This window comes from Podarcis bocagei (genome assembly GCF_964188305.1).
Source record: "Podarcis bocagei genome assembly, chromosome: 5".
Taxonomy (NCBI): domain Eukaryota; kingdom Metazoa; phylum Chordata; class Lepidosauria; order Squamata; family Lacertidae; genus Podarcis; species Podarcis bocagei.
In genome coordinates, this window is record NC_138129.1 from 102,357,462 (window position 1) to 102,374,172 (window position 16,711).

The 16,711-nt window shown below is 45.5% G+C and overlaps 1 protein-coding gene across 2 annotated transcripts in view; it reads right to left on the reverse strand.

Moving 5' to 3' along the window:
• Positions 1 to 16,711, reverse strand: part of CRIP2 (cysteine rich protein 2) — a 43,559-nt gene that overhangs the window by 22,968 nt on the left and 3,880 nt on the right. The window contains exon 1 of one of the 2 annotated variants that reach the window (XM_081193349.1): positions 1,010 to 1,043. The exons of the other annotated variant lie outside the window; for it this stretch is intronic. Within the exon in view, the coding sequence (XP_081049475.1) occupies positions 1,010 to 1,028 (19 nt within the window). The 5' untranslated portion in view covers positions 1,029 to 1,043. Of the gene's footprint in view, positions 1 to 1,009; positions 1,044 to 16,711 lie in introns of those variants that run through there. 2 annotated transcript variants of the gene reach the window in all.

Here is a 16,711-nt window from a genome sequence, read left to right on the forward strand (position 1 = left end):
GGACCTCCGGAACAAATTAAGTTTGTAACCAGAGGTACCACTGTACCAGTTGAAGAACCCTCTATCCTCTATTCCTCTTGCTGCTGCTGCAATAGCGTCTCAGAAAAAATAGTATGAACCCCCTTTATTCCTTTCTCTCTTGGGGACTGAAGCACCTTATGACTAAAAGAACCTCATTCACTGTTAAACCAGTATTTGACTTGCAGAGGTTTAATTCAAGTTTGTGTTCAAGTCAGTTAAGATATTGGGGTGAATCCTAGATCACTGAAAAGAATCTCTCTGTTTTCAAGTTCAACCCCTTCCTTTTTGGAAATTCTTAAATTGCTTTTGCTTGCAATGCTTGTTGGAATAATTGGACATGAGAAGGGGTTGCTTTCCTTCATAAGTGTAAATCATCCCATGGATGTGAAAGATTAGCCATTCCAGTTGCTTTGCTAACAGCCCAGTGCCCCAACTATATCTGTGATTAATGTATGTCAGTTCAGTAATGTTTGTTAGTCTATGAGTTATCCGTATGTTGGTGTTAGTTGTCAAGCATTGCTGGAGTTTATCTGGAGCAACGGAGATACTTTGTAATTGTATGTATCGATATATATATATATATCTGTATCTGCAAAAGCCTACAAGTTGTATATATCCACGTCCAGAACAGTTTTACTAAGCCTTATCTTCTGCAACAGTAAAAACTATTTGGACCTTAAGCTGCTTCCATGTGGTTACTGGAACTGGGAGCAACTTTTTAAATATTTATATTTTATTAGGGTGATTTCAATCAAAATAAATATAGTGATACAGAAAAAAGGAAGAGTGAGAGGGACAAAAACAACAACAAAGATACATATAAAAGTGGGAATTTGGAGGGGGGAAGCAATATACAATTTTCCCATACATTCTTATATAAATTGGCATAGTTTATTGTCCTAGTGCTTATGTAAATATTAATAGCCTCCTGCATTTTGTATAAACTCATTCCAAATGTTATCGTATTTATCCATATTTATTTATGCACCTGTCAGCAGTCTGTTCATAAATTGTCAGTGATGTCATATCGTCAGTCCATTGATTGAATGGTATCAAAGCTTCATTTTTCCAACTCCTCAATCTCTTGGCCACCTTTCGGGCACAGAAAATCCATTTCCATTGTCCCTTTGACAATTTCCATACAGCAGGTATATAGTTCAATAAAATATTATCCACTGAAAGATTTAACTTTTTCTGCATAGTCATAGTTACACAGTCCAGCATTTTCTCCTAGAACTTGTTAAGTAAAGAGCACTGTACAAACATGTGTTTCAGAGAGGCATTGTCCTTGCCACATCTCCAACACTTAGCTATCTTAGCTACCCCTTTTTTATACAACTGTAAAGGAGTCCAATAAACTCTAAATATTATCTTCTGATGTATTAGCCTTAATTTTAAATCTAATGACACCTTGGGTATTGAAGCTAAAACATTTTAAAACATTTTCCCACTGTCTGAGTAATATTGAAAATTCCAATTCTTTATTCCAATCATCTTTTGCAGTCTGCATATTGAATTTGTGTATTGTTAATAGATATCTATAAAAAGTAATTGCTGGCTTTTTATTTTTGAATAGTTGTCCAATTTCTCCAATATTTCAGGTGTCTCAGAAGCTGAAAGGGGCGATGGCTCAAACACACTTGTTAGGAGATGTTGTACTTGAAGATATTGTCATTGAGCTGCATCTGATAGGTGGTATTTTTGTCTTAAAACAGCAAAAGCATAAAATTCATCTTCCTCATCTATCAGTTGGTCCAATGTCAGTACACCTTCTTCCATCCAATTTTTCCATATCACCATCTTTTTTTGCAATTCTTAGTGTGGGGTTTCCCCACAGGGTAAGTTTAGCATGTAAAAATGAAACAAATTTGTTTTTATTAGCCAATGTATTCCATATTCTTCTGTGATTTAATTGTTTCCAGAGTCCCCTGACATTTCAGATATTTTAATCCTAGTATTGTCCAACCAACCAAAGGTGCTACGTACATATACTCTAGCGTTGCCCACATTGGAAAATTATGGCCAACAGTGGAATTCCAATATTTAGTACTTGACAGTAGGTAAACATAATTATATAATTCCAAATTTGGGATTTCGAAACCGCCTTCTTTAATTTGTAGCTGCATTCTCTGCAAGGATATTCTTGGTGCTGCTGAGCCCCAAAGGCATTTCAATGAACAATGAGTTTATCTTTTGAAAATATGATCCAGATATAAAAACTGGAAGTCTTATCAAGATATAAATGAATCTGGGAATAATATTCATTTTGAGAGCATTCGCCCAAAGGGTAAGGTTCAATGACTCCCACCTATCAATATCGGAAGAAGCCTCTTTATTAATTTATTCATATGAACTGTAACTAACTGTGTTTCATCTCTTGACATTAACATACCTAAATAGATTTGGAACAAACCTGAAATTGTTATTCCTTGAATGAGTGTGCAAACTGGGAGCAACTTCACTGTAAGTGTATCTCACCTGAGATTCCCAACATGGCTTGCTGTCATGGCATTTGTAAACACAGAATAGTTGCTTCATCACAAAAGCAAAGTGACTCTGAAAGCTCAAGAGGTTCAGACACCATGTAACCCAAGCTCAGAACCTCAGGCAAATTACTTTGGTGCTGGTATCCTGACAGGGAGAAGAAAACAACACCCTGATAGCACATTCAGCACCATCCCCTTGCTGACACTCAACAGCAATAGCCACTGGCATCTCCCATATCAGCAGCAGAGAACGTGTACAGCCAGTGTACCCCAAGCACCAACCGGGCAGGGGGAGAGAATGCAACAAAGCAGCAGCTGCCATCTCAGTTACTCTTAGAACTGAAGTCCTCCCTGACACTGTGTGGATCAGGTATCTGCCTTTTAATATTTTAGGCTATTTTCGAATTAGAGCATACATGCTTAGGCTTTCCAGCTTGACTGCAACATTATCAGCTGCCAGGGACCGCACTAAAATTCTCTCTTGTGCATAGGATAACAGGCGAAATGGAGCCTTCCTTCCTGGCCCATTTGCCTCACATCAAACACCAGAGGCAGAACCTCAAGCAAAGGAGAAGGCGCATGCGGCCTTTGCTCTCACATACCAAAAGCTGTGGCCAACGTGGCAGAGTCCGGTCTCTAGGGTGACTACACATTTTGGTGGCTAAGAAATCCACATGCTCTGGAAAAATAGCGACAAGCCATTTTGAGCCTTGGAATAAAAACACCAGATTTCAACCCCATGGCACAAAAGCTGAGACTGGCCCAAGGTCACCCAGCAGCTGCAGGTGGAGGAGCGGAGACGCGAACCCGGTTCCCCAGATTACGAGTCCACCGCTCTCAACTACTACACCACACTGGCTCTCTAGACCTGCAGGTCCCATTTCCTTCATATCCTGCCTAGTCTCTCTGTAATTCCTTGACAGTTCAACTTGTCCTCAATAGTATGACAGTGAAAGCACTGAAGAACAAGAGGAAATGAATCAGACTTACAGCTCTTCCTCCTCAGAAAGGCATGGTGCCCATGGGGGCCATCCAAAGTCAACTGCCTCACTCAAAGCAAAGACCCCACCCTCCGCAGGAATCCAAACAGAGGCAGATTTTCTACTGACAAAATGTCAGATGCTTCCTGGTCTACTTCCAGCTTCTTACCCAAGGAATCCAATTCCTTTGGGAAGTCACTTCCCCAAGAAGCACCATAGTTATCACCACTAGCTTAGATGTTCTTAAAGGAAGAGTTCCTAGAGTAGAGGCCTACCAACGGCTAGTCACTATTGCAGACAAACACAACCTTTATGTCCATAGGCATTGTAATTCTCAATGCAAATATGCTGATATGTACATATTACTTTCACACTCTGTGGGCAGTTGGTTGTAAATGGACCCATGGAAGTGGCAGGGAGGGAGGGAGGCAGCTGCAGTCTCACAAATTATCCGCTATGTTATGTTCTCTCACAAATCTCACGAGATCCACAAATCATTATTGCATTATGGTCTTTAGAACTCTCAGCAGTTTTTAATACTTTAGGGTGGCAAATTCTGGCAAACTGCTTGTGGAATCTTGAAAGAAACAGAGTTTTAAAAGTTAAGTTGCCCCCACAGACCATGTTGGCCAAGTTTCTGTGCTACTTTGGAAATGTCCTGAAAGTATCAGTGCTATCACCTCTGGGATGCCAAATGAAGCTGCTGCATGAAACTGTCCAGAGGTTGGACATACCAGTGTGATAAAACCAACCTCTATTTTTATTTTGCTATCAAACTAGCCGTTGACACTGTGGCCAAGTGAGTGAGGATAAGCCGCTTGTGACAGAGTCCAGACAAGTTGATTAGGATGGCAGGGCTGATGGCTGTCTGCCACTTACGGTTTCCTCTCTCCCCACCCAGCACCCACGGGAAGGTGTTTGCTGTTTAGAAAGACTGCAGGACCCAGGGTTCTTCTAAGTTATAATTACATATTTACAGGAGAATATGCTTGCTGCTGCACGCATATACATCGTGCCATAGTAGTACTGCAGGAGTTGCCACAGTCACACATCATCACCACTGCTTCATTAGTCATGGCTGCTATTAACCCTCCATTTCATGGGACACAAATCACATGCTTAGAATTCAGGGAAGACAGTGGCTTTGTTTTTGGGTTTTTTTAATGATATTTATTGAAAAAAGAATTTTTTAAAATTACAAAGAAATAAAAAGACAAAATTACAAAGACAAAAGACAAAAACAGAAAAATAAAAAATAAAACCATCATTTTCAAATTCTTCAATTTCATTACCTTCTTTCCATGACCTCCACCTCCTCCGATCTCTTGTATCTTGATTAATAATTGTCACAGCAAATCCTTTCCATAATTCATAGTATTCTGTCATTGCATTACCTTACTCTATTTTCATCTTATCTTATAAAAAACCTTAAAACTTAAGACTTAAGTCTTATTTTTACCAGCTTCTCATAACCATAACCTTTTTACCTGATTCTTTAAACATTTTTACAAGAGCCAAGTAATTTCATTTCAACATTTTTCCAACGTTCATAAAACATTTCTGATAATAAAAAGAAAGAAAAAGAATAAAAACAATTCAATCTTCTTCCAGCGTCCCCTCTCCCCGGTCCCGGGATTGTCAGTCCTTTTTTTATCCCATTAGTCTGGCACATTAACCTGGTGATCTTATATCCGAGGCCTTCAAATCTCTTCCATGTCCCTTCCGCAGCTCTTCTTCATATTTTCCTTTCACTCGCGGGAACTCCAGCTTTGTAGTGTTTTTGACCCATTTCAACAAATCAGCCCCTTTCTCATAGTCCAGACTAGACTCCATGTGGTATTTTAAAACATGTTTCAGATTCCCTCCAAGATTGGGAGTCCCAACAGCTCCAAACCTCTGACGGCCCATTGCCAGACTCGGAAAGTCCAAACATCCCTGCATAGGGGGGTCAGTCCAACCCCCCATTTCCAAATCAATCCAAACTTTGTCTTTCCAAATCTGGTTTTTTCCAAGTTCATTTGTCAAATCCAAAGGCTCATTTTCCTGCTGGGCCAAAAGTCCCTCCATCCCTGGCGCCCAAGATTCAGCAAGGTCCTCTTCTTTCAGTTGTTCTGTCATGGCACACTCCTGTTTTGGTTCCTGAGTGGGCTCCATATAGTTTCCCACTACCTGTTCAAAGGTTCTGGCCGCATTAGTCATAAAATCCGTCTTCTGACTTAACTGATCCAATAGGGCATTTATTTTACAGAAAGCACCCAACAGTGCTTCTGAAGGCATTGTCCTACAAGGTCACAAATCCTTTCCCACAGTTGTAATCAGTAACAGCTGCAAGTTCCCAGGATTTAGTTACAATTTCACAGTTCCCCTCTAGGGGGGGAAACTTCTGGTTGTTCTTTTTCTTGAAAACAATAGCAACAAAGTTTCTTTTTAAAGATATTTTGTCCATATTTGTTCTTTTAAAAGACGAAAGGAAACAATGGAGTCACAATGTTTCTCTTCTTTTAACTATCTGTCAAAGACATTTGTTTCTGGTCAATGAGCTTCAAACATCAATTCTGACACCCCGCTCCAGGGTCAGGACGGTGGAAAATTACTTTGCTTTAGCTTCACTTCTGCAGGTTTAAACAGCTCAGGAAAAAGTCCCCCTTCTTCTCCTGCTACCGAAGGGGGGTTCAGCGATTTTAAATGATGAAAGTCGATCCTTTAAAAGTGATTTTTAAGGCTCTAGTTTGCGTTGTCTTTGCTTTGTTCTGACTACAAGGAAACGGAAGGGTGACTTCCTGTTTAAACCTTCCCGTTTCAGTACCAAATTAGGGTTAATTTTAAAGTCCAAATTCCTTTTTATTTCGCCAGTTCTTATTTGAAGTCCAAATATTTAATGTTCCAGTACTCACGGTTGGTTATTTTAGATGCCAAATTGTCCCAGGAAAAAGGCAGCACTCTCCGGCAACGGCTATGCGGCTTCGCTTCACAGAAAAAGCAATTAACTCACAGCACCACGCCACTTCCCCCTCTTCACTTCGGAGCCCGTTTGTGGGTTCCTTTGTGGGTTGGGGGGGCGCTAAGGGTGCCCGCCGAGTCCCACGGTCACAGGCTTCATCCGCCTGTGATTTCCAGAAGGGTCCCCGCTACGCCGCAGCGGAAAAGACCCGTTTCATGCGAAGCTGGTCCCTCCAGTCCAGAGGGAGTCCGCCATTGCCGGTGGCGCCACCCCGGAAGTCCTCCAGGGAAGACAGTGGCTTTGCCCTTGTTCTGGGTTTTGCAGAAGCAGCACCTCACAGCAAAGCCCAACTGGGAAGTGCAAAAAACTACATGTCCCTCTGGGAGGTGGGAAGGACAAAGGATTTCTCTCTTGGAAAGGCAGCAGCAGTGCCTCGTGCTGCTCCCTCCTGCAAACAACCTTCCGTCCCTGCCACATGCTACCCATAGAGAAAATAAGGGGCCACTGCTTCTCAGGCTCTTCAGGATTTCATAGAAGGCAGGTGTTATGTACTGAAGTTCTCACCCAGCAGCCCGCGTCTTGCTAGGAAGCCAGTTCCAGTGCATCATGAAGAGGCCAGCAGTGATGAGGCATCCTCCAGTGAAGACGATGACGTGCACCAGACAAAGTGGGAGTGCAGGAAGTTCCAAAAGAAGTCCAAGGGCCAATCAGAATGTGCCGGCTGCGGAGGCAACCATTCCCGTGCCAAGTGTCGATTCAGAGACGCCATCTGTCTGAAGTGTTCCAGAAGGGGCCACATCGCTAAGGTCTGTCGATCGGCTCCGTCTGACACCCCCCCTTCACGGACTCGCAAGTCTAAGTCTTCACTCCAGTCTACCAAGGAAAGCTGTTTCGCTCTCACCAACTGCCGCTACCCGTCTGGAACCACGATTGGCCAAACCGACTCGCCTACGCGACGCAAGCTGAATGTCACGGTGCTCACTGAAGGAGCTCCATGTGACATGGAGATCGACACCGGGTCTGCCCTGTCCATCGTGTCTTGGAGCACCATCAAAAGACTGGTACCCAGAGTGTCCAAAAGGCAACTCGACTCTCACCGTGTACACCTGAGAGACTACCAGGGAAACGACATTCCCGTTGTAGGCGTTGGCCGATTCCAGATCGCCTTCAAGGATTTTTCAGGCCTGCTCTGACTGGTAGTGGTCGAAGGTCAGCGGCCAAGCCTCCTAGGACTAGACTGGTTTGATGCCCTCGGCCTGGAAGTCACCGGCATCAACTGCATCTCTAACGTAGAGACTGAGGGTCTGGTCAAAGACTTTGCCGAGGTTTTTGACGGCACTTTGGGGCAATATACAGGTACGCCCATCTCCTTTAGCCTTGATCCACAAGTCGCCCCCATCAAGCTAAAGCCACTCCAGGTTCCCTTTGCTCTCAAGGCTAAGGTGGACGAACAACTGGACAAGCTGATCGCCCAAGGAGTTTTGGAGCCGGTTGACCACGCCAAGTGGGAAACCCCCATCATCATGCCTGTCAAGCCAGACGGGTTGGTGAGAATCTACGCTGACTACAAGTGCACGATCAACAAGGCACTTCAGCAGCACGCTTATCCAGTTCCTGTTGTCCAACATCTGCTGCATTCCCTGGGTGAGGGTAAGGTCTTCGCTAAGCTGGACCTTGCCCAAGCCTATCAACAACTGCCCGTCGATGATGCCACTGCTGAAGCCCAGACGATCGTCACCCACCGAGGGGCATTCCGTTCCTGCCGTTTGCAGTTCGGGGTGAGTGTGGCTCCTGGCATCTTCCAAAGCCTTACGGAGCGTCTCCTGCAAGGGCTTCCGGGCGTGGTGCCATATTTTGATGACGTCTTGGTGTCCGCAGACTCACACCAGCAGCTGTTCGAGTGCCTCCGTGCCATGCTAACCAGGTTCCAGGAGGCCGGGCTCAAGGTAAAGAGGGAGAAGTGCCAGATCACCGTTCCACAGGTGGAGTTCCTGGGCTATCTTATCGACGCCTCCGGCCTTCACCCGACCACATCCAAGATCCGCGGTATCCAGCAGGCCCCCACCCCAAAGAACAAGATGGAGTTGCAGGCATTCCTGGGACTGCTGAACTTTTATAACATGTTCCTGCCCCACAAAGCCACGGTGGCTGAGCCTCTTCACTGACTCCTCAGCATGATGACACCTTGGTCCTGGGGTCATCAGGAGACGGCGGCCTTCAAGGCGGTCAAGGCTCTCCTTTCATCGGACAGTGCTGGTACAGGACAGTGAAGCCAGGCCGCTGGTCCTTGCCTGCGACACCTCACCTTTTGGCATCGGCGCTGTCCTTAGTCACCGTTTTCCAGATGGAAAAGAAGCACCGCTCACCTACTTTTCCAGGACACGATCTCTGACGGAACGGAATTTCAGCCAGCTCGACAAGGAGGCACTGGCACTTGTGGCTGGAGTGAAGAGGTTCCATGAATACCTCTACGGCAGGACTTTTGACCTCATCACCGACCACAAGCTGCTCCTGGGTCTTCTCGCTGGTGATCGACCAACTCCACCGGTCCTCTCGCCGCGCATGCTGCGATGGACTGTTTTCCTGGCTGCCTACCACTACTGGCTCGTCCATCGCCCGGGGAAATCGATGTGCCATGCCAATGCCCTCAGCTGTTGCCCTCTTCCAGCGTTTGTGGAAGACCCGGCTCCTGCTTCATCGCTCCTCCTGACTGAGGATCTTCCGGCAGCGCCTGTATCGGCTGCCACTGTGGGCTCTGCATCTGCCCAGGATCGCACCATCAGCCGTGTGTTCAACTGGGTGTGGAGGGGGTGGCCACAAGGGCCTTTTGCATCGGAGTTCCAGCCCTTCGCAACCAGACAACATGAACTCTCGGCTCATCGCGGCTGTCTGCTGTGGGGAGACCGCGTCGTGATTCCCCAAAGACTCCGTCAACGCGTCCTGGAGGCTCTGCACATTGGCCACCCAGGAATCATCAAAATGAAGGCGTTGGCTCGGTGTTACGTCTAGTGGCCTAATATGGGACACACCTGGGAGATGCCCAAGACACCCTGGTCGAGGGTGCACATCGATCTGGCCGGCCCCTTTCACGGCCGGACCTTTATGGTAGTGGTGGACGCCTATTCCAAATGGCTGGAGGTGGCCCTGATGCCCTCCCCCACTTCCGAGGCCATCATCCGGGTGCTGCGAGGCCTCTTTGTGACGCATGGGTGTCCTGATGTCCTTGTCTCCGACAACGGACTGCAGTTCACGTCAGGCACTTTTGAGCGGTACCTTTTGGGACTGGGCACCCACCATGCCCTAATGACACCATTTCATCCGTCCAGCAACGGGCAAGCAGAGAGAATGGTGCACTCGACAAAAGAGGCACTAGCGCGTCTGGACCGGGGAGACTGGCACGAGCGGATCGCCGAATACTTGTTCGTACAACACATCACCCCTCACGCGGCCACAGGGCAGAGCCCTGCCAAACTGCTTATGGGCCGCCGCCTCGGGTCCCCGCTCGACGGGCTGCACCCAGACTTTGCCGTGGCCGAACCCCCAGGCTGTGCCAACGCACCACGGTCATTTGTTCCAGGAAACAAGGTATTTGCCCAGAACTTTGTGGGGGACATTCATTCGATGCCAGCCACAGTAGTGGGAGTCACTGGACCTCGCTCGTACCAGGTGGCACTCGAAGACGGACTCTTGTGGCGCCAGCTCATAGACCAGCTTAGGTGCAGGGTTGGGGACTTGGACACTACCGCGGCGCCCCCAACTGCGCTTGTGGCTCCGGAACAGACACTTACAGATGGTGAGGCTCCACCTACACCTCTCTCGCAAACTGCCGGCGTGGAGCCAAACCAAGCCACTTCAGATGGTCTGCCGGACTTACCACAGACTCAGACCACTGCTGTGCCTGACATTCCGCCAACTCCACTTGCGGAGGTTCCACCCACAGCAGCAGATCCAGGGGACTTGGTTTCAATGCCACCTAGGGTCGCACCACAGCCTCAGCAAGAATTGGGTGGCCCCCCGGACTTGGCTACCAGTCCCCGGCGGTCTGACAGAGTTTCCAAGCGCCCAACTTATTTAAAGGACTATGTTGTTGGACATGTAACACTATTGGAGGTATGTGAAATGTAACCGATATGCTTTTGTGCCTAATTGAAGCATTACATGTAGTGCTGTATATAAGGAAACCATTACGATTGTAACTAACGCCTTATCTCGGTGGGGAGTGGTGTTATGTACTGAAGTTCTCACCCTGGGCCAGCAGGGGGATACTGTAGATAGTTATGCAAATGAAGGATGGAAGGTGACGTTCAGTGATTGGGTAGTTTTTATGCAAATGAAGGATCGAAAGTGACGTTCAGTGATTGGATAGTTTTAGAAAGTTGCTACAGTAACATTGTACTGGAGCTCTATATAAGCAGGCTGACTGAGCCCTTCAGTTCAGTTCTGTTCTTGCCTCTGAATAAACAAGAACTGTTTGAAGAATCGCTGTGTCGTCTGATATGTTCACCCACAGCTTAACATCAGGAGCAGTGAGACATTGATGGGACTTTCTTCTGAAGCCCAACTTGTGGAACAGAAGCCACCTCTCCCTTCTTCATCCTTCTCTTTGTTTGCTGCAAGGAGCTGGACTTAAGAAGGAAGTCTTTTGTAAAAATAAATAAATAAACTATGAGAAAAGAGGGACATGGTTTCTTCAGCTTCTCATCCATTCTTTGCAGGATGTAGCAGTGAGGTTCAGTGAGCACTTTTTCCAAAGGTTTAAATTAAGAACATAAGGAAATCCCTGTTGGTTCAGACCAAAGGCCCATCTAGCACAGCCTCCTGTTTCACAATGGCCAAACCAACCCCCACAGGAAGGCCACATTCTGGGCCAGCACTCTCCCCATGAAGGATTCCCAGCAGCTGGTAAGGACCACACCCTACTGCATAATACAGTAGTCTAAGGAGAACTGGCTCTTCGTGGCTCATCCCATGGGGCTGTTGAAGCTCTGCAGGAAAAGAAAGACAAACAGAAGGTGCTTCTCCCTTAAAGCCCTTCAGCACAGCTGATGTAGTATTTTCTACAATAACCTGGACATGGGATTAAAAGGTGGTCCACACAGTCCTATATAGCTTTCTAGATTACCCAACAAAGATGCCCTTCTTCATAACCATGCTCTTTCTATAGTGTCTACTCGCAAGTATATCCCATTTAGCAAAGATCCATTGTGTTGCTAAGTGAAAGGCTTCTGTTTGCAAATTCAGCCTATGTTATTGCTTCCTGTTGATCTGGGCTAGGGATTCGTGATGAGTACTGTACTTCTGATTTGCTCCTTGAAATTTCCCTGATGACACTTTTTCTTCCTGCAGGGGGAGATCTTAAAATTACTCATGTCCTCTATTTTTTATTTGATTTTTTCAATGGTTAAATAGTGGGAAGGGCCATAGCTGGGTGGTAGAATACCAGAAAGACACCCACCTGAAACCTTGGACAGCTGCTAATAGTCAACAATACTGAGCTACAGGGATCAATGGTCTGACTTGGAATGAGGCCGTTTCCTCTGAGTCCTGCAAAGCATTGGAAGTAAAAAGCCTATCTTAGCTACAAATTGGGGGGGGGGGACGCTGAAGGTTTACTCTGAAAATCATGTAGCTGCTCCATAGTAAGTAAGTAAACAAAAGATGGCAAATCCAGAGAAAAAGCACCCAAATGAAAAAAGCACTTTGGAATGAAAACAACCAGGCACTTGCTGTTCCATGCACACGTGCACATGGTATCACCCCCGTCAAATGTTCACTATATGCTTCAACCTAAACCAGATCATGATGATTATGTAATCTCTGGAACTTCACAAAAAAATCTTAAGGGAAAATCTAAAAATGCTTTTACTTGCTCTCTTCATACTCCACACCAAGCTTAGCTATTCACTGTGGTACTGTTTTCAGTGGTACAAATTTCTGTACAATTAGCCACATTACCCATGTTGCAGCCAAAACAAAAAGTTCTGTAGCATCTTAAACCACAAACACCATAAGCTTTCAAAGAGCTCTTCATTTTAAGTATCTGAGAAACTGCTAATGTTTTTGTCATTCAAAATCAATGGAGCAAACTAAGGGAAGAAGTGATGGTGTGCTATAAAAAGGAAAGCAAAAAGAAAGAAACCAGACTGCAATCAGTCCAACTTTCTGGGCTGCTCATAAAGGGAACATAGGAAACAAAATCCAACCCAGAAAGCAAAACTCGGCCTCTAACAAGCAGCCAGTGCAGGAAGCAGCAACAACACGATGCCCCGGAGACAGCCTGCCAGCAGCCAGACAGAAGCCCAGTGTTCTTTCCAGAGAGGAAAGTGAGCTGGTCATGAAGCAGAGAAATGTTTCCTACTGTACGGAATGCAACAGTTCAGAAAGTAAAAAGATGACAGCCTGCTTTATTTCTTCCAACTTCCCTGCCTTCATGGCTGGAAGACACAGCAGGCAACTTAGTGGGAAAGGAAGGGGGGAAGCCAGCATCTGGGACGTAGCCAAGGGTCAGGGGTATCTATATGCAGTTGTTAATTCCACACACGGGATTAAGCTCGACCATATCCAACGCATGCATTTCCAAAGAGGTGGCAGTTCCACGGATGTCATTCTTTCCCCTGCTGCTACACAGCAGCTGGCTGGGCGTATGCATTCAGAGGCATGTGGTGGCTGGTGGGCTGTGACGACAGTTTCCAGCAGCTCAGCTACAGAAGAGAGAGCTTGTTCCAAGCTCCTCTAGAGGAAGGCCAAGACCTCTCCAAATCTGCAAAAGGTGCACCTGTGGTCTGAGAGCCAGGGAGCTTTGATATTGGTCTTGGGGTCCTTCCCAACTGTGAGGGCAACCCTTGCAGCAAGGCACGCAACATCAGGAAGGCCTGCGGAAGGGCAGCATGGCCCAGGAAAGAAACTGCAGGCAGCGGCATGTCACCCAGTAAAGTTCTGGGAAGCAGCAGCCTCAGAGGGTTTTCATAGTTTGGTGGGAAGAAGACACTCTGAGGAGAAGCACTGGGGAAAAGAGGGCAGGCACTTAGCCTAGGCCCTCTATAGTAAAAGGGGATAATTATATCATATTGAAGGAAATCATTTCCTGTCCCTAACCTAACACCCAGTGTTAGGATCTGGGATAGGAAGGTTAGGAGCCGTGGGGCTCCTGGGACCTAGATTGTGGTCTGTCTAAAAGTAAAATGTCTAGGCGCTCCTCCCCCCCCCCACTTTTATTTTTGCTGCCTTGCTACCAGATCAGGAAGCCCTGTAACAACAACAACCAAAAAATCTGCTGGGTGAATTGGTGGTCTGCAGGGTAGCATGGGAGCAAAAGATGCATCTCTTGCTGCGGCACTGCTGGGCAGATTAGGTGTTTGGCAAGGGTAGTGCTACAGAAAAGGATGTGTGTCTTTTGCTGCCGCTGGGCCAGCAGACCAGCTGACTGCAGCCAGACAGGTGGAGACGCTAGGTGCCAAGGGTGGCTCCTGGACATCTCCATCTAGTTGCAAAAGGCTGATTGCCAGTCGCAAAAAGCAATGTCCTTTTCCAGGTCAAAGCACAAGGAAGCCTCACCCTGCAGTTGTAGGTTAGCCCTGCTTTATAACTTTACAAATGCATAACTGCATTCTCCACTGTCTTTAAATTAGTCAGTTTCTGTTTTGTGGGTGGGAGCTTTAATTAGAGGTTTCATTTCACTCTCAATGTGGGTGATCTAATATTTTATGCCTTTCAACTAACTGTCCAAATATTCATTTCTCAAATTCAGAGTATTTATGAACCAAACACTGTAAACATTTAATTTCCATCCCACTTTCCACTTTCCATCAGCCCTTGTTTTTGCAAAGGTACATTTTAATCAAAAGACCCACTTCGTTCCTATAAGCCTCAGAAAAACCCTCTTCAGGAATCTGCCTGATCGCACAAGGGTGAAAACCCCCATAGAGAGCACAGGTGGACGTACAAGTTCTAACACTCAGGATCTCACCTCCTCAAATTTGCTTCTCTCAAATTATGGTCCAAACTGTATACAATGCAAGCTCGTTCTGGAAATCTGTACTACAAAATGAGAAACTTTGATTTATCCATGCTAATCTTTGTTAGGGATTTGAAACTAATACATTGCCTTGATTAAAAAATCAACTCATTCTGGTTAAAACTATTTCTCCAATGCAAATTCCTGCTCCAAAAGTGACCTTTCTCTCTTCTCTTTTAAAAATTAAACCTAAGTTATCTTACACTTGTTCTGCATTACAGGTAGTTGGCCTCAGGATGTTTTTCATACAGTGATTAGCTCCTGCTCTTTGCAGCTCACCTTCAGCCACAACTATCTCTCTGCTACCAAGTGACCTAGTTGTTTCTGTGCGAATGAGCCTGGCAATCTTTAAATGGGTACAGTTTGGTTTGACAATTATTTCCCCTCTGTGAATATGACTGTGCGCTCCATCTGCTCCTCCTTCGTCTTTGTCAGGTTAAGCAGACTAGAGAGTTGTTTTCCGTTTCACTTTCCTTGTACAGTGGTACCTCGGGTTAAGAACTTTATCCGTTCCGGAGGTCCGTTCTTAACCTGAAACTGTTATTAACCTGAGGTACCACTTTAGCTAATGGGACCTCCCGCCGCCACTGTGCCGCCACCGCGCAATTTCTGTTCTCATCCTGAAGCAAAGTTCTTAACCCGAGGTACTATTTCTGGGTTAGCAGAGTCTGTAACCTGAAGCATCTGTAACCTGAAGCGTCTGTAACCTGAGGTACCACATGAGGTACATGAGTCCTCAGTACTCTATGCAATAACCCCCATTTTCCTCCTTTCTTAATGAAAAAGGCACATCACACCACAGCACCCCCAAGCAGTAAATTTTCAGCCATTCTTTGACAAAAATGTGCTTGACAGAATTTATTTTAAAATGAACAAAAATGTGAAACAGGATCCTTGATGGGACAAGAAGAAGAACAAGTCTTTTGCCTATTGTGTTCACACCTGTCTGTCTTGAAAGACAACGGAGTGTAGTGAATGATTAATAAAACAATCCAGAAAGTCTCTCATTAACCATAGCTTCCCATGTGCTCCAAACTGGGAAACTATAGTCATCAGCTTTGGAGCAAGCCAGAATATTAAACTACTATTTGAAGTGGTTCATGATTAATTAGAGTTTTCCTCATCTGATTGTTCACTCCGTCAAGGGAGTTGTGACGGAGCTGAGTTAACAGGCAAAAGGCTTGTTCATATCTTGCTTTATTAAGGAGAGATAGGATCCTCCTAATCAGACTCTATGAGTTGAGATTCAATAAAGAGTGGTGCAAATAGTTCCTAAAGCAAACTGAAGGCATTGAGAAGGAATAAGGCAAACCTAGAAGTTGGCAAGGGTTGTACAACTTCACTCATACTTGATTCCCAGGTCTTTTGCCAAACCCCCTGTTATGTCCCAAGCCACTGTGAGAGCTAATAATTCTCCCTCAGTCCACAAAAGAGAAAATGGAAATCAAACTCCTTCTGTTTTTTTCAGGGAGGCATCAACAACAAGCAATAGGAACCTACATTTCAGAAACTGTCATTGCAATTCACATCCTGGAGAAAAAATACACCCATGGCAGATTCAAGACTAGTGTAATTCAGGTTCAAGACAACTTTCTCAAATCTCTCCTCCTTCTCAAATCTCTCCTTCATGCAGTTCAAACTGTGAAAAAGGGAGAGATCCACTGTTTGGCTCCCAACCTTTCCTCAAACAGTGATCCACACATTCGTTTGTTCTAACAGTCAAGATAGGTAGTTGAGAGAAAACCAACATTCAGGAACTCGTTGCTTATCAGCTTGCCAGGCTTTTCAGAGACAAACTTATTTGCTACATATTTAATTATATTCCCATTTTTAAAAAAATTTAACTTTCAGGGTTTGTAATAAACAAAGCTTGGAAGAGATGATAGCAGCTGGACGGGAAGTCAAAAGGCATCTGCAGTCTGCAGGACATCCTCCATAGTCCAATGGGTAAAGAAGAAGAACTAGCTTCCAAACTCAGTCTCTCACTCCTGGATACAATACATACAACTAAGAACTTTTGTAGGCAGGCTTTGCAACCCCAGTTCTGTGATTCATTCACAAGCAATGCGCTCACAGATGACGTTTTTGCACCCAAACTAATCAATAACACAAAGGTATGTCTTCTCAGCTTTATGAACTACTGACACAAAGAAGGGCTCATCCATATCTTGTAGAGCCATGTGGGAACCCAGGTTGATGAAGACACATGGAACAGGCTATGGGTTAACCCACCGCTCAAATCTATATTGGCCAAAACACAGGAGATGAC